The sequence below is a fragment of the Xenopus laevis genome, chromosome 7S (genome assembly GCF_017654675.1).
Source record: "Xenopus laevis strain J_2021 chromosome 7S, Xenopus_laevis_v10.1, whole genome shotgun sequence".
Classification (NCBI taxonomy): domain Eukaryota; kingdom Metazoa; phylum Chordata; class Amphibia; order Anura; family Pipidae; genus Xenopus; species Xenopus laevis.
In genome coordinates, this window is record NC_054384.1 from 69,468,847 (window position 1) to 69,496,669 (window position 27,823).

Consider the following 27,823-nt stretch of genomic DNA (forward strand, 5'->3'; position numbering starts at 1 on the left):
GTGAGCAGGGGGGAAACAACAAAATTAACAAAAAGCATCACGACTCAGGCATCGTTTTTAAACAAAGCATTACACAAAGGCAATACAGCAAGAATTACAGTCCCCTCAAGGTTATACGGGTAGAAGGGATATAGCATGTTAACAACATGTAGTAATGCTCAGAGTACAGATTGAAGAAACCCCTAATAACGATCTGTGTTATGTGAGTTTTGGAGTTCAGAAGTTGTCTATATTCCGCAGAGTCCCTGTATAAATACCACCTCAGCCATGTAGCCCTAAAGCTAGAGTGTTGTTTTTCTGTGAATGTAGATAATTCCTCAAATTTTGCTAATTCGTTAACCTTCCCTATCCATTCTTTACTGGTTGGTGGTATAGTGGATTTCCAGAGTCTAGGGATTAGGATTTTGGCTGAGTTAAGAAGATGATACTCCAGAGTAGTATCGGGGATCCCCTCCGTATTTTCTGTGTCCCAAAATAGAAGTATGCGGGCTGGTGATAAGGATAGATCTCTTCCTAGCACCTGGGAACAGGCTTTCAGAACTACCTGCCAGTAGTTTGTGAGAGCTGGGCAGTCCCAGAATATGTGTAGTAACGTGCCTATATCTGCTTTACACCTCCAGCAGGGGTTACTCGTGGTTGGATGAATCTTATGTAATTTTTCTGGGGTGTAATACCATCTACTTAAGATTTTATAATTTAACTCCTGGATCTTGCAACATCTAGAGCTGTAAATTAGACTGGGAATCCATTTCTGGATGAGTTCTTCTGAGACGTCCAGTCCTAGGTCCCACTCCCATGCCTGGACAAAAGGCAGCTGCTTTCTCTCACACTCACTTGATAGCATATCATAAATTGAAGAGATTATATGTTTAGGGGGGTTTCTCTAGTGCATAGAGTCTCAAAGGGCGTAAGGGGTTGTCCTAATTTGTTAGCTCCACCTAGATACCCCAAAAAATGCTTAAACTGGCAGTATTGATAATCTTGCAAATTTACCGTCGGCCTGGCCCGTCTAAGAAGATTTAAACCATGGCAGGTGGATCAGATGTGTGGCTTGTTGCTCAATCTCCACCCAGTCCTTACTATCTAGGTGGTGCGACCAGTCAATTATACGAGCAAGTGCTGCTGCTTTTAGGTATCTGGCACAGTCCGGGAGGGCAAGACCTCCTTCCGAATTTTTCTTATGTAAGATGGCAGCTTTAAGTCGTGGTGGGTGGTCCTGCCAGATGAATTTGGTGCTTTCAGATTGAAAAGATTTTAGCCAATTGGTTGAATATAGTAGAGGTAAACACTGGAATAGGTAAAGTAGCCGTGGCATTATGTTCATCTTGACCACATTGATTCTACCTATCCAGGACAGGGGTTGTTTGGTCCAATTCCGTCGATCTTTATGAATGTTTGCGTATAGCAGTTTACAGTTGGTATCAGTCCATTCTTCATAGTCTTTAGTAATGGTTATTCCTAGGTAAGTGATCTGCTGGTTTGCCCAGCTGTATGGGAAGTTGTTTGAGAGTCGTTGAATTGTGTTTTGGCTGAGCGATACGTTTAATGCTTGCGATTTATGAAAATAATTTTGAAGTTGCTAAGCTTGCCAAATATCTCAAAGAGATTGTTGAGGCTTGTGATTGAGGTTAGCGGTTTTGTCAGGAAAAAAAGAAGGTCGTCGGCGTACGCTGCTACTTTATATTGTTTGTCTTTTATGGAAATCCCTGATATATCTGCATTCAATCTAATAGATATGAGCAGGGGTTCCAAAGCCAGGGCAAAAAGGGTACGTGAGAGGGGGCACCCTTGTCGTGTGCCGTTTTTGATGGGTAAGCGTTGAGAGAGTACTCCGTTCACTCTAACCCTAGCTACCGGTTAGAGAGATTTAATCCACTGGCACAGGCGGTCCCCGAAGCCGAACCTGGAGAGGCAGGAGAACATATAAACCCATTCGACCCTGTCAAATGCTTTTCAGCATCGGTGGACAGAAGCATGAGAGGGATTTTTTTGTGCTTTGCATGGTGGAGTATGTTGATCAATTTATTGGTGTTATTTCTCGACTCTCTTCCAGATATAAAGCCGGCTTGATCCAGACCTATAAGATAACTTAAGGATGTTTGTATTCTAGATGCCACTATCTTCGCTAATATCTTCACATCTGCATTGATTATTGATACTGGTCTGTAGTTACTTGGATCTTCTGAATTTTTATTCGTTTTCAGAAGAAGAGTGATATGAGCTTGCAAGGAGTCAGAGGAAAGCGAGTGTTATTTTGGAGAGCATTAAAGGTTCTTGTCAGGTGTGGTATAAGCAGGTCTGAGCACTCTTTTTAATACCCCGCGGGGTAGCCGTCTGATCCGGGGCTTTTGCCATTTGGAGATGTCTTAATCGCCTGAAAGACTTCCTCCGCTGTGATATCGGCTTCCATAAGCAATTTCTGCGAGTCTGATAATCGTGGTATAGGTAACTTGTCTAGGAAAGCTTCTATAGCCTCTGCTCTTGGAAGGCCGTCAACAGTTGTGGGAGAGTCAATTTGGTACAGCTCTGAGTAGTATTTCTGAAATTCTTGAGCTATGTTGAAGTTTTATCACCTTGTTTGTTCCGTAAGCAGTGTATATGATTTTTAATGACTCTCGCTTTCAGCAATCGGGCCAGTAGCTTGCCACTCTTGTCCCCGTGCTCATAGAAACGGTGTCTCATTCTGGAGATGACCTTTTCCGTAAAAAGTTTATGGTGTTCCGCTAGGGCTTGCCGTGATGCGGTAAGTCTAGTGTATATAGTTCCGTAGTTGGTGCCTTTTTATGTGCCATTTCGAGATTCCTGACCTCAGCCAAGAGTGAGTTCTGTTTAGCTTGATGCACTTTCTTCCTTTTGGAACATAATTGGATCAACGTCCCTCCATGGCATTCTCCCTGAAATAGTTTGCAATAGCTGTTTTAACCTCATTCAGGACACTATTATCTTTCAGTATTGACTCATTTAATTTCCAGTTACTCCATTTTGAGATATTTGTTTTAAGGGAGAGTTGCATGGATATGGGGGCGTGATCCGACCATGTGCAAGTGTGAATGTCTGCGCCTCCTATCGCACTCAGATGGTGCTGAGATAGAAAAAAATGATCTATTCTGGTGTATAGGCTGTGCCTAGCAGAATAAAAAGTATAGTCTCTTTCCTTAGGCTTGACTAGTCGCCAGGCATCTACTACCTGTAGTTGATGTAAATCTTTTGTGATATAGTGAATAATGCGGTGGGGAATGCTGGATTTTCCGGCAGGACAGTCAATTTGGGGATCCATAGGGATGTTGAAATCTCCCCCTAGTATGAGGATTTCTTCGGAGAATCTGAGTAAGATCTCTGCAATTGTGTGAAAAGTTTTGTCCTGTCGCTTTTGGCAAAAGTAATCTTTTGGGTATCTAGGGTGCCCCTCACAAAAATATATCGTCCAGCTGGGTCTTTTTTGGTAGCCGACACTTTGAAGTTAAAGTGTTTCTCAAACAGAATCACTGTGCCCTTTGTCTTATTGGTCTGGGGATACTGCTGTACATTTCTGGGAAGTATTTATTAGTCCATCGGAAGGATGAGGACACCTTAAAATGAGTCTCTTGTACGAAGGCAACTTGTGCTTTTAGTCGTCTCAATTCTGAACTTAATAAGATCCGTTTCTGAGGTGAGTTAAGTCCATTAAAAAAAAAGGAGGGGGGATAGAAAGAGATAGAAAGAGGATGAAGTAGTGGAAGAGAGTAAAGTGGGGGGTGAGGGTGAAGGTTAGGACTTAGAGTGTGGGGAGGAATGGGGAGGAGAAGTCAGTGGTAAAGAAAGGGGTGGGGTAGATGAGTTCAAGAGGAGATGTAGAAGGGGTGTGTGGCAAGGGATAGTTCCCCTTTGCTAAGATTATAATAGTAGCGCGCTCATACCACCGGATAGTATGTTAAAACATTACTTCTGTATAGTTAAAATATATAAAGAGCGTAGGAATGGTTGTGAACCTGAGGACAAACCATCTGGGGAGGAGCTCCGGTTTACTCTAGAGAAAGTATATGTGTAACAGCATGTGCTGTCCTAATCGTGGGATTATAGAACTGGGGCCTCTAATTGTTTGTAACTTTTATCCCACATAAAACTGCCAATGTTTATAAATGAGTGTAAGACATCAAAAGTATGCACAAGGTAGATTTGGGGTCTTTACATGTTATATACTTCATTAAATCTAAGTATTTTGGGTATCAAACTTTTCAGGGGACCCAGGCTTTCGTATTTAGGGTGTTTTATCTTGTTACCTAATAGTATGTGGCAGGTAAAATGCTGCAAGGTAGAAGTTATGAGGTGATTTTCATAACTATCTCCAAAATCGCCAAATTTAGTTAAGGCTCGCAGCTTGGTGCTTCAGAGTAGAAAGACATGCACACCCAATTTGGATTCAGGGGAATGTCTACTTTCTGAAAATATATATTTTATTGGGTGAATGTACATTTTTCTATCTTTGCCACACAAATTAATGCTGTAAATGTGTTGATTTTGTTGAAGTCCTGAAGCCTCGAAAGGACCCAAAGCCAGGTAAGGAGTAAGGTCCACTGAACAATGTTTTTTATTTTATTAAACCCCTGGCTACTAATGTATTACATATTTCCCAATTGTCCCATTTTAGAGGGACAGTCTCTCTTTTGCTCAACCCGCAGACCCTCGTTTGTACTGGAAAGTCCAGTTTTTCTGTGCACTGAACAGCCAGAAAAAGAAACAAAGTTGCTAACTTAATTGACTTTTGGCAGAGAGCCCAGAACAGCCAGAGCAGCAGATAAGATACTTTTGTAACAATTTTGAGATACGCAAATAAGTATTTGTAACAATATAAGACAACAGGTCCCTTGGGACTCACAGCTTAAAGGGAAATTCACCTTCATTAGCAAAACTGTAGTAACTGAAAAAAACACAGAAATATGTTCAAACTTTTATAACCCGACAAATTTTGTAAAATGAACATGGTAATTAGGGAGTGTGGCCACAAAAATGAGCGTGGTCAAAAAATATTTGCACCAACTTTTTGTCCCTCTTTTTATTTCCAAAATGTTGGGAGGTATGGTATTATGTTAATACTATATAGGCCCCAGGCCACCAATGTTTTTTTAAAAATAATCTATGAGGCCCCTGATCACCAATGTTTCTTAACTTTTAAGAGGGGGGCCATGGCCACCAATGTTTTTTTAGAGAGTTTTTTGGGGATCCTGGTGCAAAGGTTTTTGTATTTTTTTATGGCCACCAATGATTTTTTTTAACTTGTAGGGTGGTCCTGACCACCAGTGGCTTTTTATAAATTATGTGTGGGGGGTTAGTTTTTAGCGCTGATGTCTATGTGGGCTTTTTACTGTGGTGTGGGCTTGGCAGAATCTGGGGTGGGCCTTGGGCACTGGCCCGGGGTTCTATAACCATATAAAGGCACAAGGCTGCAGGTTGAGTTATACAGGGATCTCTCTGTACAGGCTTTGAGCAAACTTACGGACTGTTCCAGCTAAACTGTAATTAGTACAGGGGAATACATATGCTGCCATAGTTTTATGGGATCTCGATGTACAGGCTATGAGGAAACTTAGGGGCTGTTTCTGCTGAATTGGGCTTAGTATAGGGAATTCCTATTCTGCCATAGTTTTATGGGATCTATCTCTACAGGCTATGAGCAAATTTAGGGGACTGTTCCTGCTGGATTGTGCTTAGTACAGTGGAATACCTATGCTGTCACAACTTTATGGGATCTCCCTGTACAGTCTATGAGCAAACTTAGTGGTCTGTTCCTGCTGAATTGTGATTAAGGGATACGGTCATGGGAAAACATGTTTGATGCGTTTGAAAAAAACATGTTTTCCCATGACAGTATCCATTTAATACAGCGGGGGAACACCTATGCAGCCATAGATTCATGGAATCTCTCTGTACAGGCTATGAGCAATCTTAGGGCCTGCTCCTCCTGAATTGTGCTTAGTAAGGAGGAATATTTATGCTGCCATAGGTTTATGCAATCTCTCTGTAGATTCTATGAGCAAACTAGCAAACGTAGTGGATTGTTCCTGCTGAATTGTGCTTGGTACAAGGGAAATCCTATGCTGCCATTGTTTTATGGGATCTCTTTGTATAGGCTATGAGCAAACTTAGGGACAGTTCTTGCTGAATTGTGCTTAGTACAGGGGAATACCTATGCTGCCATTGCTGAAGCATTGTTGCTGGCGTGGTGTTCTCTGCTTCCCGCGAAAAGGAATGCGCCACCATATTGAGGAGTTCCTCAGAGTTATTAGGAACAATACTGACAGAGACACCGCAGCAGTACAACTGGATAATTTGGCGCAACAGTTTGAATCCATGGGATACCCGAATAGATTGATACAGGAACAACTACAGAAAGCGATACTTAGAACCCAGGAGGAACTTCTGCTGTCTAAGAGAGATGAGACCCCCCAACCAGATCTAATATTTACAACTGGAGTACCATAAGTGTACCGTTTAAAAATGCGTTGAATAGTAGGTGGGAGATTATCAACTCGGATCCACATCTCTTTTTCTTGGATAAAAAGAGGCTGCTGTTGGCCTAAAGATGAGGACGCAACCTTGGGGACCTGCTAGTGATTAAAGATGTGCCCCCGGATAAGACAACTAAGGGAAGGACCTGGCTGGAGAGACCACTCAAAAATGGCTGCTACAAGTGTGCAGGGTGTCTCACTTGTAGCGGGATATCACAAGGAACCTTTTTTACACACCTTAGGACGGGACGCAAGTTCACGATCAGACATAGACTGTCCTGTATGTCGGACCATGTGGTCTATATAGCATAGTGCTCTTGTGGCTTGCACTATGTAGGCAAAGCATCCACGACCTACAGGGAGAGGATGAATAACCACAGAAGCACCATCAGGGCTGCCCTAACCACAGGAAAGGCTGACCAGCCAGTGGCGAAACACTGGCTGAAGTTTGGACACTCCTTACCTCAATTTATACACATGCTTATCGACCATGTGCCAGCCCCAAGGAGAGGAGGCAACAGGGATCTACTATTGTTACAAAAAGAGTCAATGTGGATCTATAAATTGGATGTGGTGGCTCCTAGAGGACTTAATGAAACCCTGGCGATGTCTCCCTTTATATGACAGTTTGCTATATAATACCCTCAGAAGGACTAAGAAAAGAGAGATTACTGGAGTTTACCCCTTTCTGCTTGTAACTAGAATTAATGCTGAACTTCATGCTTACAAAAGAACTTGATAATTTTCCTTCATAGATAAGACATAAGAAAAGATACACAATAATGAGACTTTGTTGATGTGCTTATATTTATTACCCTAATATGTTGCAATTATGTAAGATAGTCCTTGTATTGATAATCTATTTGGTGGTGGTGTTACATTGTAGCTGCTGGGTAACCTCCTCTACATTCTCTTAAAGATAAGAGCACATTATCCAGGGTTGTGCCTAACTCACCAACACTCAGTGGCGGGACTACCGGGGGAGCAGGGGGTGCGAGCGGGCCAGGGCCCGCACCCCCTCAGGGCCCCCCGGTAGTCCGTTCGCCGCTGAAAATGCGGCCAAATGCGGCCGTACGGAGGGCAGCGGGTCACAGCTGCGTGTCACGCACCAGGGCCCGTCCCCCTCTAGGATCGCTGCTGTATGGAGCCGGCACTTTTCCAAAGGGAGAAGTTGTCCGAAGGCCAGTAAGGGTGAGATTTGGGAAGGATGTGTATTGGCTCTCAGTATTACATAGGTTCCTAAAAGTCCTAAGGAGGATAGTAGGACTAAAGGTGGCCATACACGGATAGATCCGCTCGTTTGGCGATGTCGCCAAACGAGCGGATCTCCCTCCGATATGCCCACCTTGAGGTGGGCAATATCGGGCTGATCCGATCGTGGGCCCTAGGGCCCAACGATCGGATCCTTCACGTTCGCAAACGGGCGGTCGGATCGCGGGACCGCATCAACGAACAGATGCGGCCGCGATCCGACGGGATTTTTAACCCCATCCGATCGAGATCTGGCCGACTTTCCGCCAGATCTCGATCGGGGAAGCCCGTCGGGGGCCCCCATACACGGGCCAATAAGCTGCCGACTCGGTCTGTCGGCAGCTTTTATCGGCCCGTGTATGGCCACCTTAACACAGTAGTTTTATGTTGTTTCCGTTTCATTTTTAGGAACCAAAGAGAAACATAACCATTTCCTGCTCTATAAGAGCCTTATCCTAAGTTCTCTCCCTCCCCCTCTATATGTTATCCCTGCCAAATCCCTATCCCAATACCCACAATAAAGATACACACAATGACATTGTGGTTAATCTGTGTAATTCACAGCTTTATTAATAATTAGATAAACTGCGCTTTTTGATCGCAAGGAAGGCAAAAAACCTCTGAGAAGCGGATTTCCTTCACTAGAGGGAAAAATTCCTTCCTGACCCCTTAAAGGCGATCGGATTTGCTCCCACGATCAATGCGCCAAATAGAATCAAGGGAAGCGGGGGGGGGGGGGAATATGGTAAGGTAAGGGACTGCAGTGAAAGGATGAGAAAGAGAAGGGAATATGGCAGCATAAACAAGGGCACATTTAAGCCGCACGATGAATGCTGCATTCCTTTCCATTCCATTGGAGGGATGCAATGAAAAGGAATGCAGGGTCTACCAAGTGGCTTAAAGGAGTCCCTGTGTATAACACCATATTTTGGATAAAGGGGAGGAACCACTGGTGGAACTACAGTGGTTGAAAGCACCGCTGGTGAAAGTGCAGTGGATGAAAGGGGGGCATCACTGGTGGAATTGAGATGTCCCATAGTTACTGCTGTTTCCTGAGGATGTGGTGCCTAGACTGAGGTACATCGGTATTTGGTACCGAGGAAACTGCTGGTGGTGCTGGTATCATTGGCCGAGTTGATCCGAGGACCACCTGTAAAACCAAACAAGATAACTCAGACTACGTATTTTTTTACCTTAGCAAGTGATATTCCTGTAAAGTCCTTATAGGGGTATGGGACCTATTATCAAGAATTCTTTGGACCTGGGGTTTTTTGGATAACGGATCTTTCTGTAATTTGGATCTTCATACCTCAAGTCTACTGGAAAATCATGTAAACATTAAATAAACCCAATAGGGTGAATTTGCTTCCAATAACTATATCTTAGTTGGAATCAAGGTTATGAAACTGTTTTATTATTACAGAGAAAAAGGAAATCATTTTTAAAAAAAATTGGATTAGTTGAATAAAATGAAGTCTATGGAAGATGGACTTTCCGTAATTCGGAGCTTCTTGGATAATGGGTTTCCGGATAACGGATCCCACACCTGTAATATTTAGGACTTAGGAGCACATTAAGCACAAATCAGGTGATTAAGCCAAGTGTGGGAAAGAAAAGGATGGATTATGTACTGCACCTGAATATCTCTCATTGTTCTTAATCAGTATGGCCTTGTTGATCTTCTCTAGCTCTTTGTAGAGGTGTTTCAGGTGGGCCTTGATGTATCTGTAGTCCTGCCAGAACTCGTTCTTAAGGTGTAATTTCCACCATTTTGTGATCTTCACGCAGTCCTTGGCCATCCACAGATCGTAGAGTGCAAACCTGATGTCAAAGGTGATCTTGTCCCTGATGCACTCGAGATAAGGGCCCGCGAGTGGATCCTCAAAATCCCTGATCTCAAAGATGTCCAGATCAGGCGAGATCCACGGTGCGGGCTAGAAAAATGTAAGAAGCAAGAAAACATTGAGGTCAGGGCACACACTATGCTAAACCCTGTCAAATTTCTGTTTCGTTGTATTTACACAGAAGATATGACATGTTTAGCATTGGGTTAGCCCCTCCTTTAGCCCCTTGGATACCTTTCGCAGCAGTCAGAAAATAAAATGAGGAAATTAGCTGTGAGCACCTTTACCTTTTCAAAGCGCCACTGGTAGTATTGCCGGCTACTTGCACTCATGCCCATCTTTGATGTTCCTGTAATATAAAATAGAGATTTGGGAAGGTTAGAGTTAACGTAAAGATGTAAGACCCCCAAATAAACACAATAAAGAGGTAAACACAGCAGCATATTTACACCTTATTTAATAAGAACCCTTTTCATTCAGAAACTATGGTTTTAATATGGTTCCAATTAGAAACAAATGCTAACTTATGTATATAGAATGCCCCTCCCCACCAGCTCCCCATGTCCCCATTTTAAGACAATACCATCCCATTTTATTTGGTCCACAAATCAGCCCATTATTTCTGTCAGGGCCCTACTTTCCTCTGGATCAGCAGTTACACAAAAGGTAGACCTTGATGGACGTGTGTCTTTTTTCAGCCTCATCTACTGTGTAATACATATTACAGATGGGAACAGGGCCGCCATTAGAAATCACGGGGCCCCGTACAACAACATTTTCGTTGCCCCCTGGGCCCTGCCCACACTTGTGCCCGAGCCCCACCCTAGATACCACCCACTCCACATCACAGTTAAAAGACCACACAGACATCAGCGCTAAAAAAGTAACCCCCCCCACACACAAGTTATAAAACGCAATTATAAGTTAAAGAAAATAGCGCTAAAAATCAGCGCTAAAAAAGTAACCCCCCAGCCAAGTTATAAAACGCTATTATAAGTTAAAAAAAAAAACCATTGGCGCCATGGCCCCCCCATAAATGTTTTTTTTAAAAAGCATTGGTGACAGAGCCCCCCTTACAAGTTAAAAAAAATTGGGGCCCCAAAAAATATTTTTTAAAAAAACATTGGTGGCAGGGGCCTCTAGAATATTATAATAAAACATTGGTGGCCAGGGGATTTAAAAAAATAAAACACAAATTGGTGTTCAGTAAAACTGAACTCATGGCTTCAGGACTTAAACTTCGCCTCTTTTCATGACTTTGGTCTTTTCGCCGATTCGGGAGTTCGGCTTCGGCTGTTTTCATGACTTCGGGTCCTTTGGCTGCTCGGCTTTTCGGCACTTCCGCATTTCGGCTGTTTGGAACTTGGAAAATGGCCACATGGCTCGGGCGCTCTCAAGGGGGCCCGGCTCTTTCAAAAGTGCAGCACTGCTGGGCCCCCCTTCATGCCAGGGACACTTGTCCCCCTGTCCCACCCTGATGGCGGCCCTGGATCCTTACCTTCTTCCAAATAACCCGCAATGGGTTGGGCAAGTTGTTCTTCTGCTCCTGATGAACGTTGATAGTCTTTAAAAAGACTTTTGTGTTTCTTCTTTATCTCCTTCTGCTCCTGGGAATCGCTGAGAATCACTAGGAATCACTGGGAATCACTAGGAATCACTGGAAATCACTAGGAATCGCTCGTATTTCACTTTATGGGAAGAGAAAGAGAGAGAAGAGATTGTGAACTGAACCCTCTCTGCCATATATATATCCGTATATACTGGATTTCCCTTAATAGCTCAATACTGCTCTACTGAATATAGTTGTGTCTTATAAATAACCAGTAACACCAATCAGCAGCAACTTTAATAGAAGGAGCTGATTGGGAGAGACAGAATTTATTGGTGCAATCAAGGGCCCTAGACACCCCTGCTAATCTAGGTTGGGTCCTGGTGACACAATGCACAAACTAATAGTTAAATGAACACTTGGAATCACCCTCATTAATTTCTTTGCCAATTGCTTTCACCAGGGCTCAATTAAATTGGTTTTAGAATTGAGCGGGAGCGATCATTTGGGAGTGAGCATTTGGTTGGCCATACACTGAACTGGAAATCACATGGGATCAAAACATCCCAAATCCCCCTCTGTGCCATTGCTGTAAAGCTGTATGTTACTGGCAGGGTGTAATAGGGGCAGAAGAAACTGGTTCCCATTAGAGGCCCAGGTGAGTAATGGGCCCACTGGGGCTTTTCATAACCAGTCAAGCTCTGATCATTGCCCCTGCACCCATAACACAAGGAACCCTAATTCTAGGCTTGTGCTACTTGTCTTTCTTCTCAGGTCCTCCCTTACCCAATCATCTACTCTAATGCTGAGGCCACTAGGATGAGTGATGAGTGGGACAGTTGGCCAATGGCAGTTGGAAAAATGGCAGTTGACAGTTACAGCTAAAGAGCAGCAGAGTAAATGGTCTAACATTTCAAAAGCTGTAACAAGTAAACAAGAAATACATACTATATTCTATAACTAAATGCCACAGGGGGTGCTGGGAATTGTAGTTAAGGCACAGCTAGATAAGCACAGGATTAGAGTTGGTGGGACAGCAAGTTCTCATGTTGTCTCACTCCCCTTAGCAATGGCACACAGGCAGATTTTGGGTACTTTAGCACCCACAAGTTTTAGTAGTCTGGGAAGGGGCGTTTTCAAATCTCCATCATTGATTGTACCCTTCCTTGTATTTGTACCCATTTGTACCCCCTGATGGTTTATAACCAAAAATACCCCCCCCCCCTTTCCAATGAAATTGGAAAAGATGGAACTGGAAAGATAAACTGACATCTCCAATGGACAATTTCATGACAAGCACCTTCCCAGACAATTACAATAGCAGGCAATAGTGGGGCAATTTTGGGAGCTTTGGCTCTAGACTAAAGTCCGGACTGGGATTTAAAAATGGCCCTGGCATTTGAGACACACACAGGCCCTCACAGCCCCCCCCCCAGCAGCCCAATAAATAGTGACTGTCTATGGCATCTTACAGCAGCCCCTTTGGCATTTGCCAGATCCCACAGATTGCCAGTCCGGGCCTGGCTCTAGTCCCCGCACTACTATAAATCATGGAAGCCACACTGCCCAAACTATCCCCTTGTATCATTGACTTTATGCCCCCCCCCCATAAAGTCTGTTCCACTTACCTCTGAATCCAGAAATGAAATACTGGTCACTTGTGCCTGAGCTGTTAAGTCACCTTCCCTGGCAGCTTTCAGCCAATCAGTGCTGAGCTGGGAGTGATGTCATCCTCAAGTAAGGCATGATATACCAGTAATTGGCAGCCAATCACATCAGTCACACACATGTGCATTTATGAAAATACAACAAATAGACATTAAACATAACCAGTCATAGAACCAGGGCCACCATCAGAACTCACTGGTCGCTGACTGGACTCTCCCATGCCCAATGAAGGAAGGTCCTGCTGAGATCTCCTCTCTTAGCCCATCAGCTACAACTCTGCTACTGGTTCTCGCTTTGAATGCTGGGAATTGTAGTTTAGCAGTGGCTAGAGAGATACAGTTATGGGATCACTGAGGCAGACAGTATTATTCTGTTGGGAATATGTTTTTTCACTTTACTCTTTTGCAGCTCTTTATGTTTGAATTGGAATAATTTTCTTGTTTCAAATGTTCTACCTCCCTAGCATCCAGGCAGAGGCTTAAATAGACATAGAAAGGCATAGTATCCCTTGAAGCTGGCAGCCTATTGCCACAGCCTATTGTTACTTGTCTATAGAGACTGAGACTAGAGCTGCACCCAACAAATATGCTTTAGTAGGGTGCAGCAGACCCAGCAAGGGCCTAAACATTCCCCTTATGCCGTGCACCCTATCCTTTTTTTAATTTAAAAAACTAAATTTATAGGCACCCGAGGGCCGCCCCCCAAAACCTGCCGCCTTAGGCACAGGCCCTCGGGTTTCTTAATATAAATACGCCCCTGTCCTCTCCAAGAGATAACACGGCACCTACATCAGTAGCAGTTTCTGGAAACCGCAGATATTTTGTATGTACAATACTGTAGCAGGTGCTGAGGAAGGCATCCACCTTCTAATTAAATCTGACAAGGACAGTCAAAGTAAACTTTATTGTAATCTCAGCAGTATACGGATACACAGTGAAATGAAACGACGTGGCTCCAGCTAGTATATATCACAAAAAAGCACATAGAATACACAATAAATATTTAAACATTTGAAATGTGCAATATATTGGCAGAAATTGGATATATACATGTGTAAACCTTTATGGCAGCGACATTATCTGAAATAGTGGCTATGCATAGAACTCCGACCATGCCATGGCTAGATATTGAAAATGCGGGCCTAGCTCCATTGGCACTGAACCAGATCATCTGGATCCCTGACAGAGACAGGAATATACCTGACCATCTTCCCCCTACAACAATACAATCACTACAACTCTGGGACAAATACAGGGAAAAACTACATTATTCTGCACATTTCTGGCAAACAAGAAATTTTCACCAGGGGTAGAAATACGAGATTTCCTTCCCTGGACTGAAAATAAAGCTTACTTATGTACAACCTTAGTCCAAGGGCGAGAGACACGTACCTTTCAGGATCTCAAAGACAGCCTCCAGATACCAAATAGCCAACTCTTCCGTTATTTACAAATACGCCATTTTATATCTCATTCATTTTTGCAAGGCAATGCCCCGCCGCCAGCCCCCTCACAATTCTCTCTTGTGCAACTCCTCGGATCAAACTACACACCTGATATCAAGATTGTACAACAGGCTCTCTGAGGACAATACCACTCTAGCACAAAAAGATATGACCAAATGGGAGGAGGATGTGCAGGAGACAATTGAAAGCGAAAAGTGGCAGATAATCTGGGAGAAGGCCAGTAAGACATCAGTCTGTACTATAATACTGGAGAAGGCCTATAAACTGATATTTAGATGGTACTATACCCCCCTCAAAACTGGCCCACCTCTCGAGAAACTCCCTCTCCCCACAATGCTTTGGAGGATGTGGAGAGCGGCGTACATTCTACCACATGTGGTGGACCTGTGAGATAGTTAAAGCTTTCTGGAGAATGGTAGCCTGTACCTTGTTAGCTATTTTCAAACACCACATTGAGCCAGAGCCCTTGTCATTTCTACTGGGTCTGAAAACCTCTGCATCAAATAAACTAGCGACATATGTAATTGCAGCAGCAAAAACATTAAGGGCTGCCAAGTGGAAGAGTACCTCTCTACCAAACCAGCAAGCTCTCCTCACTAAAGTAAAATGGATAAGAAATATGGAAACTATTAGAGCATACTTACAGGGCAAAGACTACCAAAACGGTCTATTATGGCTCCCCTGGGCAGAATTTGAGACATCCCAGTCGGAAATGAACTGATTCACGGACCTGGCTCCTCTGCATTCACCCTCTGACCCCCCCCCCCCATTTACCTTTTTCCTCTCTTTTCTTCCCCCCTTTGGGAACTATAGAAAAGCACCGTTAACGGCTTAGGTAACACCGATTTACGTAACTCCGGTCAAATAAAAGTAGATAACAACATGCTTACTTAATAAATATGAAGGTTTATTTGTTGCATAGAGTTATATATTCAGAATGCCTACAATTTTGACATGTCTATCTGTGATAATGTAACCGGATTCTCAACTTACATGATCATATGTATTCTTATGATATGCTTATAAAAGTTTTACAGAAAATAAAAATCTTTAAATAAAAAAAAAAAAAAATTGTGTGGGGGGTTAGTTTTTAGCGCTAATGTCTATGTGGGCTTTTTACTGTGATGTGGGCTTGGCAGAATCTGGGGTGGGCCTTGGGCACTGGGCCCAGGTTCTATAACCATATAAAGGCACAAGGCTGCAGGTTGAGTTATACAGGGATCTCTCTGTACAGGCTTTGAGCAAACTTACGGACTGTTCCAGCTAAACTGTACAGGGGAATACATATGCTGCCATAGTTTTATGGGATCTCTCTGTATAGGCTATGGGCAAAATAGCAAACAGGGACAGTTCTTGCTGAATTGTGCTTAGTACAGGGGAATACCTATGCTGCCATTGCTGAAGCATTGTTCCTGGCGTGGTGTTCTCTTCTTCCCGCGAAAGGGAATGTGCCGCTATATTGTGGAGCAGTCCGGGCATAGTGTTTCAGTCTGGCGGCTGCATCTGAGCATGCTCTCTGGGTCTTGTTGCCACCCATAGTGTGTAGTGGTGTCGGAGTATTTGGGATTTGGCCAAATCCCAGAATCCTTCATTAAAGATTCGGTTGAATACCATATTGAATCGGAATCTTAATTTGCATATGAACAGTGACGGGAATGTAAAAAGTGGAAAAAACATTTTTACTTCCTTGTTTTGTGACAAATAGTTACGTGATTTCCCTTCCCACCCCTAATTTGAATATGCAAATCCTAGATTCAGTTCATAAAGCTTAGTACAAAGGAATACCTATGATTTTTAAAAATGACTGCCTTTTTCTCTAATAATAAAACAGTGTCTTGTACTTGATGGTAATTAAGTTAAAGTTTATATGTTTTTATCAGAATTAAGAGATGGAGATCAAAATCCCTTCTAGGGCTGGACAAGATTATACAGAAAATTGAATTTATGAAAATCTCTCTCAAAATGTTTTCCCTGCTGGTAATAAAAAGTTCCTTAAGTTCCCCGAAGTTGCATTTTGGGAACAAAGTGCAGAGTATGTTTTCCGACTGGCGATTTACTTTATTGCCGGTGGCAGAACAACCCGGATGCACCCAAAGAAGGAGAGAGCAATGGAGGGGAGGAGAATGCAACGAAAGGGCGGGAAGAGAAAGCAACGGAGGGGAGGGTGACGAGGGAGGGGAGAGCAAAGGGGAGTAAGGGGTGCGAACCCGGCTAGGGGAAGGCAGAAGACATTTTTAAAGGTAGCTCCCAGCGCCCCCCTTTCATTGCGTCGTAGGACCTGCCTCTTCTGCCTGCTCCTAGTTCTGGCCCTGGCCAGTGGAAAAACATTTCAGGGATATGTTTCACCCATGGTAGCACAAATTGAAACGTGGGGATCATATCTCCCAGTGTGCCATTAGTCTTTAAAGGCATTCACAAGTTATTGCAGTGTAATTACCAACTTATGCTCCTAGATGGCAGTGTAGAGTTGGGTTGGATTTATGTTACCTGTATATATAGTGTTTGGCCACTAGGGGGAGTAGTGAAACACATAGAAAGGGGTGGAGTTTAGAAAAGAATTGGAGACAAAAAACACAGGGACAGATGTGCATCACAGGATGAACATCTACTGAAGAAGCCACCTTGCAGGAGAACCACAACCAGGACCCAAGTGAGTAGGAAGTGTGAGGCTCAGTTAGCATAGGTTTAGTTTTCTTATAGTGCACTGTAGCAGTGTTATGAGTCAGGTCAGGACAGTGAACCAGAGGTTTTTGTGTGGGCTAAAGGGTTATGGGCTCATATTGGTGGTTGTGTGCATTTTGCAAAAAAAGTCTATGGTTCTGTGGGGTGAACCTACAGTTAGTGGGAGTTTTGGACTTGGAACCTAAAGTATGTTGGTTTCTAAAGTGACCTTCAATTTGATCTTTTTCCCCTTCATTTTTTTTAGTCTATATCTTGTTACAGAAATGGAATTGTACAAAAATTACGCCAGATTTGAAAAGTTTATGTTGTCCAAAAAAACCCATAATATAGGTTTTTTAATGGATTTTATTTACATACATTTGTCTTTATCAGGAATATGCAAGTGAGAAGCTGAAGAAAAGAGAAGGATATAGCAGAAGGGATAGAAGAGAGATCAGAAGACAGAGGAAGACGTTTGCCTGGGACACTCTCATGGTAAGTATTATGGCTTTGGTCGGTACAGAACATGTTTGTATTTAGTCCAGCATTGCTGTGGGAGATATTGGGGGGTTGATATTGTGGGTTATTCTTTGCATAGAGCCCATTTTTTAGGTTTTTAGTGTGATGTGGTTGGTGTAAAATTCTACAGAACGTTGTTTTCATGTTATATACAGTATATATTGTGGTAGTTCTAGGATCACTTGCTTAAATTTTGTTTTACAGGTATGGGATCTGTTATCTGGAAACCTGTAATCCAGAAAGCTCTGAATGTCAAGAAGGCTTTCTCCCATAGACTCCATTTTATTCAAATTATCCAAAATTTTAAAAGCAGTTTTCTTTTTTCTCTGTAATAATTAAACAGTACCTTGTACTTGATCCAAACTAAGTGATAATGAATCCTTATTTGAACCAAAATCAGCCTATTGGGTTTATTTATTGTTTAAATGAATTTCTAGTAGACTAAAGGTATGAAGATCCAAATTATGGAAAGAGACCTCATTTTGTGTGATTATTTGCAGAGGGTTGTGAGTATTATCTTTTGAGCGGCTGGGAGGATTATGTTCAAATCGGCTTGGTGGATTATCTTCAGAACGGCTGGGAGGATTATCTTCAGAGTGCCTGGATTATTTTTGGAGCCCTTTGAGGATTATCTTCAGAGCACCTGGGAGGATTATCTTCAGAGCATCTGGGAAGATTATCTTCAGAGCATCTGGGAGGATTATCTTCAGAGCATCTGGGAGGATTATCTTCAGAGCAGCTGTGAGGATTATTTTCAGAGTGGCTTGATTATCTTCCGAGAGGTTGGATTATCTTCAGGTCGGATGGGAGGATTACCATCAGAATGGCTGGGAGGTGTATCTTCAGGCTATTGACACGTGTGGATTATCACAGAGGTTCGCGACACGTTTTGTTTTTAAAATAAAAAAATGCCTGAAATTGAAACTGCTAGCGTATTTATGCAGCGGTCGGCTTTTTTAAAAACTGCACTGAAACTGCGCCGAACATCCGCACGTGTATCCATAGCCTCAGAGCTGCTGGGAGAATTATATTCAGGTCGGATGGGAGGATTTTCTTTGTTGTGATTGAGCGGATGATCTTCATATGGACTGAGTGAATTATCCGCAGTGCAGATGGGAGGATTATTTCCGGAGCGGTTGTGCGGATTATCTTCATAGCGGCTGGGAGGATTATCTGCAAAGTGTCTAGAACGATTCATTTAGGAGCGGCTGGGAGGATTATCTTCAGAGTGGCTGTAGAGGTAGGCAATTTTGGTGCTTTTTTTTTAAAATTGGCACTTCCGAAGGGCCCAGCGCACAACCCAGCCTCCCTTTAAAGAGGTGGTTCACCTTCAAACAACTAGTTGTTTTCCGATAGATCACCAGAAATAATGACATTTTCCAATGACTTTCTATTTTCTATGTGTCACAGTTTTTCTAATATTGAAGTGTAAAGTGTCATTTTTCACCTTCTGAAGCAGCCCTGGGGGTCGCCGACCCTGTAAACTGTTCTAAATGGATACATTTAGTTGATACATTTCTTATCTTTGTCCCTGCTGAGCAGAATCTCTGGGTTTCATTACAGGCAGCTGTTAGAATTTATACAATAGTTGCTAATACTCCAGAGATGCTGCTGAGAAATGTATCAACTTAATGTTCCAAAACTGTAACAGTTCAGAGTCTGCACCTGATTTACTGAGCTGCTAGAATCAAACACCAGAGACAGGAACATTCAACTTTCAACATTCAACAGTAAAAAATAAATAATGGAAAGTAATTGAAAAAAGTCTTCATTTCCGGGGAACAATCTAAAAACAACTGAATTGAAAAAAGTGTTTGGAAGGTGAACAACCCCTTTACAGAGGGTCCAGTATATCCATTTAGCTGTAAATTTAGTGACATATTCAGGGGCTGTAGCTGAGATTTCCTCAGAATGGTATAATTCACTCATTTTGTTTATCCAGTCCTGGATTATTGGGGGCTGCAGCGATTTCTATCATGTGGGGATCAGCAGTTTTGACACATTGAATAGATGAGGTGCTATAGTAGAGAGGGACGGTGAAACATTTCTGGGACCATATAAAGGAACAAGGAAACAGGCTGAGTTATACAGGGAACAATGAATATATTTTGTGTATTATAATGCATAATGTACCCCTACTGTAAATTATAAGGATTTGAGAATCCATATAAAGGCACACGGCTGCTGGTGAGTTATACAGGGAACTATCGTTTAACTCATGTGTTATGTATTATAACAGAGACTGTGCACCCTATACTGTCTGTCATTCATAAGGATATTAGAAGTGATTGAGGGGTTCTGTGACAATATAAATGCACAAGACTGCAGGTTGAGTTACACTGGGAACTGTTACAAATGTATTATAGGGCATAATAAACCCCCATTGTAAATTATAAGGCTATAGACATCACATATAAATGCACAAGGCTACAGGCTGAGTTATACAGGGAACTCTGAGTATTGTGTATTATAAGGGATATTGTACCCCCACTGTAGATGATAAGGATATTTGTAGTAGGGCCCCTTGCCACAATTGTTTTTAGCTCTTTATGCCCCAGGTCACCAATGTTTTTACTTTTTAGGGCCCCTTTGTCACCATTGTTTTTAACTCTTGGGGCCGCTTTGTCACCAATGTTTTTAATTTTTAGGGCCCCTTGCCGCCAATGTTTTTAACTCTCAGGGCCCCAGGCGACCAATGTCTTCAACTCTTATGGTCCCAGGCTATCAAAGTTTTTAACTCTTAGGGCCCCTTGCGACCAATGTTTTTAATCTTACGGCCCCTTGTCACCAATGTTTTTAACTCTTAGGGCCCCAGGTGACCAATGTTTTCAACTCTTAATGCCCTAGGCCACCAATGTCTTCAACTCTTATGGTCCCAAGCTATCAAAGTTTTTACCCTTAGGGCCCCAGGCCACCAATGTTTTAACTCTTATGACCCCGGGTCACCAATGTTTTTAACTCTTAGGGCGCTAGGCCACCAATGTTTTTAGCTCTTAGGGCCACATGCCACCAATGTTTTTAACTCTTAGGGCCCCGGGCCACCAATGTTTTTAACTCTTAAGGCCCTAGGCCACCAATGTTTTTTTTAACATTTAAGATTTAAAGGAGGGGAAAGTATTTTCATGAGAATTGTCACCTGATCGTAGCAGAGATTTTCCATAGGCAACACATTTCCTCGTTTACCATTGCCTTTATTCGGACCGTCGAGTGTTTGACCAAAGTATTTAACCCACTGCCTCATATTTACACATCAGAAATGCGGAAAAGTTCTACTAATAAATTTGATTTAGGTTGAGTTAGGTAACTGTTTAAAGAGTCTACCTCGACCAAAAGTTACTGTTCCAGGTTCATGTCCATGTGAACTTTGGTACTGAGTGGGGGGGGGGTTTCGTGGATCCAGGGGCAGGGTTGGCCCAACTTGCCCCAATCCTTCCTTATTACCTCATCAAAGGGCTTCCTCGCCTAGCAAACAATGGAGTGTGTCATTGTGGGGGCAGGAAGAAATATAATACTCCTCCATCGCTTTAGCAGGAATCCCCCACCCCAAAAGGATGTCTCATAACCTGGAGAGAGTGGTAACCAAAAAACAAATCCAGCACAGGCATTCCCCAATATCAAGCACCTTCATATACTAAATGTCTGGTATAGTATAAATAGGCTGGTGGGAAGTGGATGGAATTCCAATATTAAGAGGGCAATGGACTTGAATGGAAATGCTTACATTGTGGCCTATGGAGTAAAGAAATTTTGTAGTTCCTTGCAATCATTTGAGATCAACATGTGTCCCTATGTCTTTCATCCCCATCAATGTACATATGAAGCAAATAACCCTGCAGAGATATTAACCCATTCCCTTCATCAAATAAACCACTGTATCAGCACCACAACCCAGTTTTACCCTTACACTGCCATTTTGAGCAGCTCCCAGCAGTATTAATTGCCCCGTCACACAACCGGTCAGTCATCTTTACAAGAATGAGGCACAGGAGCCCCTTCCCTCAATATTCACCATAGGGATTAAAGAAAAACACAGAGACTTTTTTATGGGGAAACCTGTCGGAGAGCACAGGATTTATTAAAATGAACAGCTAATTTATATTTGGGCATCCCTAACGACCAATGATCCAGAGGAAGGCGAAAAACCCTAGAGTACTATGGGGACCAATCTGCACTGTAGGTAAAAATTCCTTCCTGACTCCTAGAAACGGCAGTCGGTTTTACACCCTGGATCATTTAGGATTCAGGCCATGGTGTTGGGTCGGCGGCAGCAGCAGCAGCAGCAGCAGCAGCAGGTGAGTCTTTGGGTGGAATGCTGAAAAGAAAAGATATAGAAAGTGTTGACAAAAGAATAAAGACATACTTGTTTCCTTATGATATTAAAGGCTATAGGTCTTGATTTAAGAACGCACTATTCGTTGGGCCTGTGGGGACTGTTTGGGTCTCTCTACACATGGAATGCCTTGGCCTATTATGAATCTCAGTCTGAGCCTGTGCCATTTATTCTTTTATACGCTTTGATCACCTGGCGCCAGTCCATTATCCAGTAGCAACCCATTTCCAAAGGTGGATATCTAAGCCAGATGTCCATCAGCCCTATAAGCGTTACCTACCTCCCCTGTTATTGGCCTACTATAGAATCTACACTTTATCTGCAGACTTTTATCTCTGTCAGCAACCTCTTACAACCTAAAGACAACCAAACATTGGTCTATGGGGTGCCCTCAAAGTAATCAGCCTGCGGCCTCAACAGACAGTGTATGATTTCCTTTTATTGTTCTGATTGAAAATGCTCAGAACAGCAGGAAGTAAAGTGGAGCTGCATTGGACAACACGAGGCATCTCTAGATAATGGGTAATTGTCAGTAAATTGATACATTACCCAAACTCTCCGGAGCATCTTCATGATGGCCTTCCTGAACTGTTTTCGGAGGGTCGGCCTCTCCAGAGGGTCTTTGATGATTTCTTCCACCTCAGGAGCTTCTTCTTCTCCATCAACTCCCTCCTCTTTCTCCTCCACTGCAGGAGATTGCTCTTCCGTTGTCTTCTCCTCCACTCTAGGGGTTTGATTTTCATCTGCAGAACCTCCTACTTCTGCTCCCTCTTCTTTCTCCTCCTCTTCAGGAATTTGCTGTTGTTCAGCGGGAGGAGCTGTTTCTTCATTTGTTGGAGCATCCTCCTCTTCTTTATCTTCAGCTCCTTCTTCTTTCTCCTGAGAGGCAAGAGCTTCCTCTTCTGCTGCTCCAGGAGCTGCTTCTTCCTCTGCTTGCTCCTCCATCATCTTCTCCTCCACTGCAGGGTCTTCAGCGGGAGCTCCTTCCGCTTCCTCTTCCTTGTCCTCTGTATCAAGGGCTTCCTCATCTGCTGCTGCAGGGGCTCCATCCTCCTCTTCTTCAGCTGCAGGACTGTGTGCTTGTTTCTTACTAGGTTTAAAGGGAAGAAAATGAAAAAAATGGGTCATTATTGTAATTTGTTTCCAAAGTATTGCAACTACAATTCTGATGACTGGAGGATTAAAATAGCCTTGTACCTAAGAAATATCATTATACCTGCTACATACCTGTCCCTACTGTAACACATTGGGCAGTTACTGAGCTGAGTAAGTTCCATGCTAGACTTCCCCCAGTGATACATGCTGAGATACATGCTATGGTTGTAGGGACCTAAAAAAGTTCAACAAGTTTCTGTGCTATTTACTATTAGTATGGCCAAAGCACCCAGAGGTACGAGAAAACATCTATTTTTTTTTTTTAATATGTTATGTGCCAGTAAGTGTAATTGAAAGTGTTAATTGCAGAATACATACCCAGCCGCTTTCTTTAGCTTCAGCTCCCTCAGGAACTCATGGTGAAGCTGGGTCAGATGTTGGTTGATAGTCTGTGAGCGCAGGGGAGGCACAAGGATAGGAGCAAAGGGGAAAGAAAGGAGACAATTAGGATTATGCCTGTATATGTGCTGCTAATAGTACCTTTATATGCTGAGGGCAGTGAGGGTGTGGGATTCCCTGCCGGCAGCTGATGTTGTGAAATTATAATTATGAGCATCAGCCTTTTCTCATCATAGGGAGAAAAAACCCCAAATTACCCCTTGTGCCGTTGTCCCGATTGCAATAGACCAATCAAAGTTCATTATCTAGCGGTTAAACACCCAAGAAAAGCATCAGGGACAGTGATCCCAGGTGAACTTACATTCTCCAGCCGCAGATACTCAAGCTGCTTCCTCCGGTTTTGCACTCGAGTTGGATGATCCTGTGGAAGAAGAGAGTCAATGTTAAGCGCTTCTTTGTACCAATGCCATTATTGTGGCCATGTGAACGCTTGTGATAAAACCATTTTTGTTTCTGGTAAAAATGGCACTTGGATGGGAGACTTTAGATGCCCCCAGGGGAGCAGGAGATACAATGAATGATAATGTTCTAGATTATTATAGAGACTCAAAGTGAATAATAACCTCTCCTATAATAATAATTATACAAGTGACACTTACAGGAGGCAGCTTCGCAGATTTCCTGAGGGCGGCATATTCCCTCTTAATCACTTCCTGTAACATAAAGAAAGAAGCAGTGTGAGATAAGAGCTGGCAATCTAATATCATTTGTTCCCTATTCATCTAAACATCTATTCTGCATTACATACCAGTGAGTTGAGCATTTTCCAGAAATGCATGATGTTCTCTTTGGCCCTCATCCTCGGGTCCACATCACATGTTAGAAGGAAGTGCTTTCTGAAAAAGAAAGATCACTGAATGTTAATAAAACATTTTCCAGCTGTATTGCCCTTGCAGTTACCCCTGGGGCAATAGCAAATGATTCCCAACATGTAACAAGTCCATTTATGTTTTACTTACAGGACGATGTTCTCGCCGAATTCGACCCGGTAGTGATGTTCTGCGGGAAAAACACAATTCAGTTAAATACTGAGCTAAAGGGGGAAAGGAATTCACAAATAATAAAACAATGGCACAACCTTAGGAACTGATAAATAATAGAGGATTTTACCATAATAAGAAGCGAGGGCCTCAAAGTCCGTGTGTTCCCCCCTGAAGTCCTTCAGGACGGAGTACAGCGTCTGTAAGTAAAAAGAAAAAGCATTAGGGACAGAATACTAAGTGGCTCTGGCTCTGAGGAGAATAGAGACAGAAAGGGGTTTGGGTTTTTATGGGGCAGACATGCCAGGAATAAGGGCATTTAATTCTGAAAATTTAATAAAAGTAGAGATTGGATTCCCTGGATGTCAGTTCTACCTGCACAGAGAAAATTGTTTGGCAGCTCCAACACATATCTATATCTATATCTATATATCTATATATATATATATATATATTATATATATATATATATATATATATATATATATATATAAATATAGAGTTGCTTTGGGTGTCCACACTCGATCTCCAATAGAGTAGAGGTGCACGATCAATGTTCATAATATGCAGTAGTAATGGATCAGCACACTCATTTTAGAAGTGATTATAGTGTCTTTAATGGTAACACAGCATTGTTATCCGAGCGTTTCGGTCCCACCTGGGACCTTGAGAAGGTCCCCAGGTGGGACCGAAACGTCGGATAACAATGCTGTGTTACCAATAAAGACACTTTAATCACTTCTAAAATGAGTGTGCTGATCCATTACTACTATATATATATACGTTTTGGCTCCTTATCTGGGGCCGTCTTCAGGAGAATCTCCTGAAGACGGCCCCACTTAAGCAGCCGAAGTGTTGAGAATAAAACTTCCACCTTTATTTTTCAAAAATGAAGACCTTGGAGTGTGGCTTGTTTGTTCACTGCATACTAATGTGTTGACGCAGCACCCAGGCAGCGGTGGATTGTTAAGCGTGCAATATATATAATATATATATATATATATATATTATATATATATATATATATATATATATATATATATATATATATATATATATATATATATATATATATATATATATATATATATATATATATATATATATATATATATATATATATATATAGAGCAAAAAAACCCGCACTCACAGGGCTTTCTGAAGGTGCAAAATCAAAAATGATGTTTATTTCAACGTTTCGGCTATTCACTTAAGCCGTCTTCAGAAAGCCCTGTGAGTGCGTTTTTTTTGCTCTATTATTGATTATTATAACCAGCACCTAGGCATTGAGCTTGCTTTGCGTGCACCAGAAAATTGGACTATGTGGTGTGTAGTGTGTATATAATACTATATATATATATATATATATATATATATTATATTAAAAAGGAAGCAGACAAGACAGCTGCTTAAGGAGAGCTTATAATAGAAGAGTGAAAGGGAAACACCAGTTCAGATGAGAGAGGATTGTTTACACTGAGGCATTACAAGAAGTGATGGATTTCTCTGCTTCTTGTCCCATCGGTTGAAACCTACAGGGACAAATAAGACATAATCAGCCAAAATGAAGGCAAGAGTTGTTCCCCTTTAAATGAACTCTTAGGTATGATGCAGAGAATGATGTTCTAAGACAATTTGCACTTGGTTTGCCTTTTTATTATTTGTGGGTTTTGAGTTATTGAGCTTTTCTTCAGCAGCTCTCCAGTTTGCAATTAAAACCATCTGGTTGCTAAGGTCCAAATTACTCTAGCAACCATGTGCTGATTTGAAGAAAAGTAGCAATAACAATAAATGTGTAGCCTTACAGACCATTTGTTTTTTGATGGGGTCAGTGACCCCATTTGAAAGCTGGAAAGAGTCAGAAAACTATCGAAAACATTTAATGAAGACTAATGGAAAAGTTGCTTAGAAGTAGCCATCCTGTTATATACTAAAATATACATTAAAGGTGAACCACCCATTTAATTATTTCCTTATCTATATTCTCCCATTTGTATGAAACATTGTTCCAGTCAATGATTAAAGCCCATTATTAATGCTGTTGATGGATTGGCTTCTTATAAATACAATATACAGTAACCGTATGGGCTCATATGCACAAAGCCACGTGGGACCCCCCAAGTGAATTTATGACAGACTCTCTGAAGAAGAAATCATGTGCTGAATCAGTTGAATTTGAAAGATTACCTCTTAATGAAGATTCTCCGATGGGGAAAAAATATAGGGGGCGGCACAAGGCCGGGCCACCCCAAGGGGGGTCTCCCTAAGGAACCCCTGGCTCTCTTACACTGTTCAGATAAAGATGTAATTATATGAACAATGGAGAAGCCAAAAAAAAACTCCCAGGTGTTAATGGGCAGGTGTGAATCACCGAAGTTGCGGTCCAAAAATGCAGGAAAGGCACTGTAGCAATCTGTATAGAAAAGAGAATATAAAGGCAAGTTAAGGAATTTAGCGCTTAATATTTCCTATTTAATACAGAGGAAAGCAGAAATGTATTTTCCCCTAAACTTTGAGCTTTGTATCAGTTCCAGCAGGTACTGAGCCTCGGTCTCTAGAATGCTGGAAGTTTCCTCACACAGTCAATTAGCAGACAGCCCTAAATAACTGCCAAAGTCTGTGTCTCCCAACCAGCACTAACATTAAAGGCTTCTCCCAAGCACATTTTAGGGGAAAAATCTCCAAATTCACTAAAATCAGGGAGAGGAGCAACATCTGCTAGTCTGAGGGGGCGTCACCCAACCTTTTCCCCTCTTGTTTTTAATATAGTAAAGGTTATGTGGCAAAATATCTCTCAGAGGGAATATACACTTAACCAACGGACTAAACCAACTGTCAACCCTAGGTATAAAGTCTCCTCTCTTCTATGGGACCTGCTGTATGTCCCCCACTCATCACCCCAACTGTCCCCATGGCACGTGCCTCTGCTTCCCACCCCTAGTTCCAGACTTGGATAAGGGACATGTATTGTAGCTACAATGTTGGTACAGTAAGAACAGGGCACATACCCAGGGGCAAGGGACAAATCTCTAAGGAGCCTGTCAGTACTGGGAACATACATTAAGTATCTTATGGTGTGCTACAGGGTCCCAAAACTTTCCTTCTGTAGATAATGTGAATATTTGCTGGCAGCCCTGCATAACTGCCAAATCCACAAAAAGTCTGTGTCTCCCAACCAGCACTAAGATAAAGGCATCTCCCAAGCCAACATTTTAGGGGAAAAATACCAAAATTCACTAAAAATCAGGGAGAGGCAACACACCTGCCCTCATCCTCTGTGGGAGCATTGCCCAATTTCCCTCCTCTTTTTTTTCCACTAAAATAAAGGGTTTTTGGGCAAAAAAATCTCCCAGAGGGAAAGTACTCTTACCTCTCACACAGGGGCCACCAAACGGACCTGAACAACTGTCACATTTCCAGGTGGGAAGTCACCTGCTGTCCCTGCTCTTAAAGGGGAAGTGTCCCCCTGTTTGATGAGTTGAAGATTATATGCATTTATTTCTAAATTCGATGTGCA

At 42.4% G+C, this 27,823-nt stretch overlaps 1 protein-coding gene across 1 annotated transcript; it reads right to left on the bottom strand.

The window, feature by feature from the left end:
• Positions 1-21,494: 21,494 nt before the first annotated feature.
• On the bottom strand, positions 21,495-24,309 carry LOC121396444 (glutamic acid-rich protein-like). The gene is made up of 7 exons (XM_041571354.1): positions 24,286-24,309; positions 24,075-24,162; positions 23,926-23,979; positions 23,628-23,687; positions 23,246-23,316; positions 22,322-22,862; positions 21,495-21,754 (listed from the first exon to the last, which is right to left on the bottom strand). Exons 2-7 carry the CDS (start codon positions 24,123-24,125, stop codon positions 21,683-21,685), a joined length of 849 nt encoding a protein of 282 aa, XP_041427288.1. The 5' UTR covers positions 24,126-24,162; positions 24,286-24,309; the 3' UTR covers positions 21,495-21,682.
• Positions 24,310-27,823: the final 3,514 nt, after the last annotated feature.

Bases quoted from the DNA above. Each gene is read 5' to 3' on its own strand.
- LOC121396444 (XM_041571354.1), bottom strand. From the start codon at position 24,125: ATGAGGGCCAAAGAGAACATCATGCATTTCTGGAAAATGCTCAACTCA. The intron at 23,688-23,925 runs GTAAGTGTCACT...CTTCTTCCACAG, and splicing joins AATCTGCGAAGCTGCCTCCT to GATCATCCAACTCGAGTGCA. The intron at 23,317-23,627 runs GTAAGTTCACCT...CTGCGCTCACAG, and splicing joins AGTATCTGCGGCTGGAGAAT to ACTATCAACCAACATCTGAC.